Genomic DNA, 3287 nt, shown 5'->3' with positions numbered 1-3287 from the left:
GGTTAAGAGCATTGCCTGCTTTTCCAAAGGTCCTGAGTTCAATTCCCAGCAACCACATGGTGGCTCACAACCATCTGTAATGAGGTCTGGTGCCCTCTTCTGGTCTGCAGGAATACACGTAGACAGAATATTGTATACATAATAAATAAACATAAAAAAAGAGAATTATTTGGCTCTGCAAATGTAGGTCATGGGCAGTTTTCTACAAAGCTGCCATGCTTTAGAGCTGAAATTTGGGGAGATCCAGGCAGAACTTGCTAAGAATCTTCTCCTGTAGAGGCCATCTATAGGCTGTACCAGAGCCCAAGACACTGGCTGAACACAGGCATAGAAGGTGAACTACTTGGCCACTGCATACTGCTCTTACTATTTAAATGGACATCTCTATATACCTCTACCTGTCATGGAAACAATGCTGAGGAGCTAAAATAAACCATTATATTTTAAGTACCCTTCTGACTTGAAAGTCTTGTATTTATTGTTACTCATCGATGCTTATGAACCAACATCTCAAATGACAAAAACTAACAGTATAACTAGTCAGTATACAGTCTAATTGCAAACTATATTCCTGGTGCTCTTGAAGATTCGGATGCAAGGTAAAGGATGAGAGAGGCTCTCAGGAGTCACACAGAAAATGACACTGGATAGTGGTCACTAGCCCATGTATCATGCAGGATGTTGCCAGTGATAGAAAAGGTAATTGTACTCAAAGATAGGAACAGAAAATCTTCCTGTTTGCAGGCTGCTGAAAAACAAGCTCCCAAAGCAAAGTTCGGTATGTGAGTTGACTATAGCATACTAATCCACGGCTCCCTCCAAGATGCCTATGCTGCTCTCTTCTCCCTGAGCTTCCAGTTTTCTCACATTGAAAACCTACATCATACACTTTCTTAATTCCAGGTTAAAGGAAGTATTTCTTCTGTAGTTCACTAACGAGTTGCCCACTCCAATAACTTGTTAATTACATAAGTGGACACTTGGAGGTCAGAATTACATTTTACTCCAGTGCTATTCAATTTCCTTAATGGAGATACTGAAAAATGACTACATGATTAAGCTGCTTTCCGTATCACACCTGCTTATTTAAGCATGCTTGTTTTTGTTTAAAATTCAATATAGAGTAGAATTTAGGTCACAGCTAAGAAAAAAAGTGAAATTATATTTCATCTATATATTTACTTCTGTGTATGGAAAGCCACACATTATCACTGCATACATGTGGAAGTAAATTGATGCCAAGGGTCAGGTCTCTTCTTCCACTATGGGGTTGAGATCATCAGATTTAGTGGTAAGTGCCTTGGGCTGCTATCTCATCACTCATAAGCAATTTTCAAAAGCATAGCCAGGTGGTGATGGCACACAACTTTAATCCCAGCACTTTGGAGGCAGAGGCGAGCAGATCTCTGTGAGTTTGAGGCCAGCCTGGTCTACAAGAGCTAGCTCCAGGACAGAGAAACTCTGCCTCAAAAAAAAAATCCAAGAAAGAAAGAAAGAAAGAAAGAAAGAAAGAAAGAAAGAAGGAAGGAAGGAAGGAAGGAAGGAAGGAAGGAAGGAAGGAAGAAAGAAAGAAAGAAAGAAAGAAAGAAAGAAAGAAAGAAAGAAAGAAAGAAAGAAAGAAAGAAAGAGGAGAAAAAGGACCTTAGAGGCTTTGGGAGATAGTGAATCTAGCAAACAGTTTCTCAGAGAGACTACATTGTGGTAGCTCAGATCTTGAAGATATTCCCATTACTTTTCAGATGCCTAAAATACCTTCAGAAGATCTATTTTTCATGTAGCCACTTCTAACTAACTATAAATCTATGGGTTTTTTCCTAGATAATATATTGGTGGGCTACTTAGGACATGGGGGTATGTAAGTCATAAGAATATTAGAAGATACATTTTTACACCCATAACACTTTCTCTCATATCACTGTCAAGCATTAGGATTGCTTCATATCAGGCCGTGCTTTACCTAAAGAATAAAGTAATTCTTTACTCAGATATCACATTGTGAAACTCGGATTGAGATACATACAGCTACTAGAAGAGTCTGAACTTTGAGAGCCACGTTCCCTCGCATCCTTGTCCGAGGCAATTTGCCGGGTGATGATCACGTCTATGAAGTTAGCTGCAGTAATGGTAGTCTTCCCTCGGGTCCTTAGCTCTTCCTCATATCTGGATTTTGGAGGAGGCCCTTTATCTTTCCCAGCCTCAGAAAACACTACTGAGGCATGAGGCTGGGGCTTGCCACTCGGAAGGGCTGAAGAAGTGCACACACACTGAACAGATCTCTTCTCCACCTCCAGGTTTTTCTGCTCTAGCTGCTGCTGTTCACTAACTGCTGCTGACCTGCTTCTCAAATTTTCTTCTAACCTGGCAGCTTCATGCTTACTCTCTTTTGTTTTGGAAACATCCATCTGGGGTGCAGAAGCTGCAGCATCCACAAGAGCAGCAAGGGCATCCGCAGCAGTGTTGTAACGGGACGCTGGCAGGCCTTGGCTTATTGAAGGGCCCCCAGCAGGCAGTGGCCTATAAACAAAATAAAAGAAAGGTACTTAAGGGAAGAATAGTTGTTGGGGGAGGAGTGATGCTTGTGGAGAAAATGAAAGAATTACATTTAAAAAAAAAAATAGAAAAGTTTGACTATTTTAGTCAATCATTGTGGCTCACAACCTGAGTTCAATCATCCTCAGGACCACATGGTAGAAAGAAAGACTCCCACAGTTGTCCTCTGATACACACACACACACACACACACACACACACGCAGAGTTAGTCATCAATAATGTAAATTAAAATAAAATAAAAAAAAATACAAAATATGTACTTATTTTGGTCAAACATTTATGAGAGTACAAAAGACTGACATGATTCGTAGCTGAGCAGTTGGATCCAAAGGTGTGATTACACTGGTTCCATTGGTTCCTTGGAAAACACTGGGTCTCTGTTGCAACATGGTCTCCTGAGTTCTTACTGAAGGGGAAGGGGAACGAACATATCCGTGGCTGCCAGGTCGGCCAGGCTGTTCTGAGCCTGAAGAGAGAAGAAAAAGAAACACTGATAACCTAAAAGTAGCAAATACAAAAATAAAGGCAAAAAGTTTTATGGAATTTTTAATTCCTAGTATTACTAGATAGAAAATGAGAATAAGAAACTTGATACTTTCCAGGACAGGCTCCAAACTACAGAGAAACCCTGTCTCGAAAAACCAAAAGGAGCCGGGCGGTGGTGGCGCACGCCTTTAATCCCAGCACTTGGGAGGCAGAGGCAGGCGGATCTCTGTGAGTTCAAGACCAGCCTGG

The 3287-nt window shown here is 41.1% G+C and overlaps 1 protein-coding gene across 1 annotated transcript in view; it reads right to left on the bottom strand.

Annotated features, from left to right (window-relative positions):
* Ncor1 (nuclear receptor corepressor 1) overlaps nt 1-3287 on the bottom strand; it is a 159604-nt gene that overhangs the window by 16994 nt on the left and 139323 nt on the right. Inside the window, exons 36-37 of the mRNA XM_013347052.2 lie at nt 2853-3018; nt 2021-2514 (exon numbers count right to left, since the gene is read on the bottom strand). Coding sequence (XP_013202506.1) covers nt 2021-2514; nt 2853-3018 — 660 coding nt within the window. The remainder of the gene's footprint in view (nt 1-2020; nt 2515-2852; nt 3019-3287) is intronic.

The sequence above is a fragment of the Microtus ochrogaster genome, chromosome 7 (genome assembly GCF_000317375.1).
Source record: "Microtus ochrogaster isolate Prairie Vole_2 chromosome 7, MicOch1.0, whole genome shotgun sequence".
Taxonomy (NCBI): Eukaryota; Metazoa; Chordata; class Mammalia; order Rodentia; family Cricetidae; genus Microtus; species Microtus ochrogaster.
The sequence above is the reverse complement of the archived record's forward strand: the minus strand, read 5'-3'. Positions and strand labels throughout refer to the sequence as shown.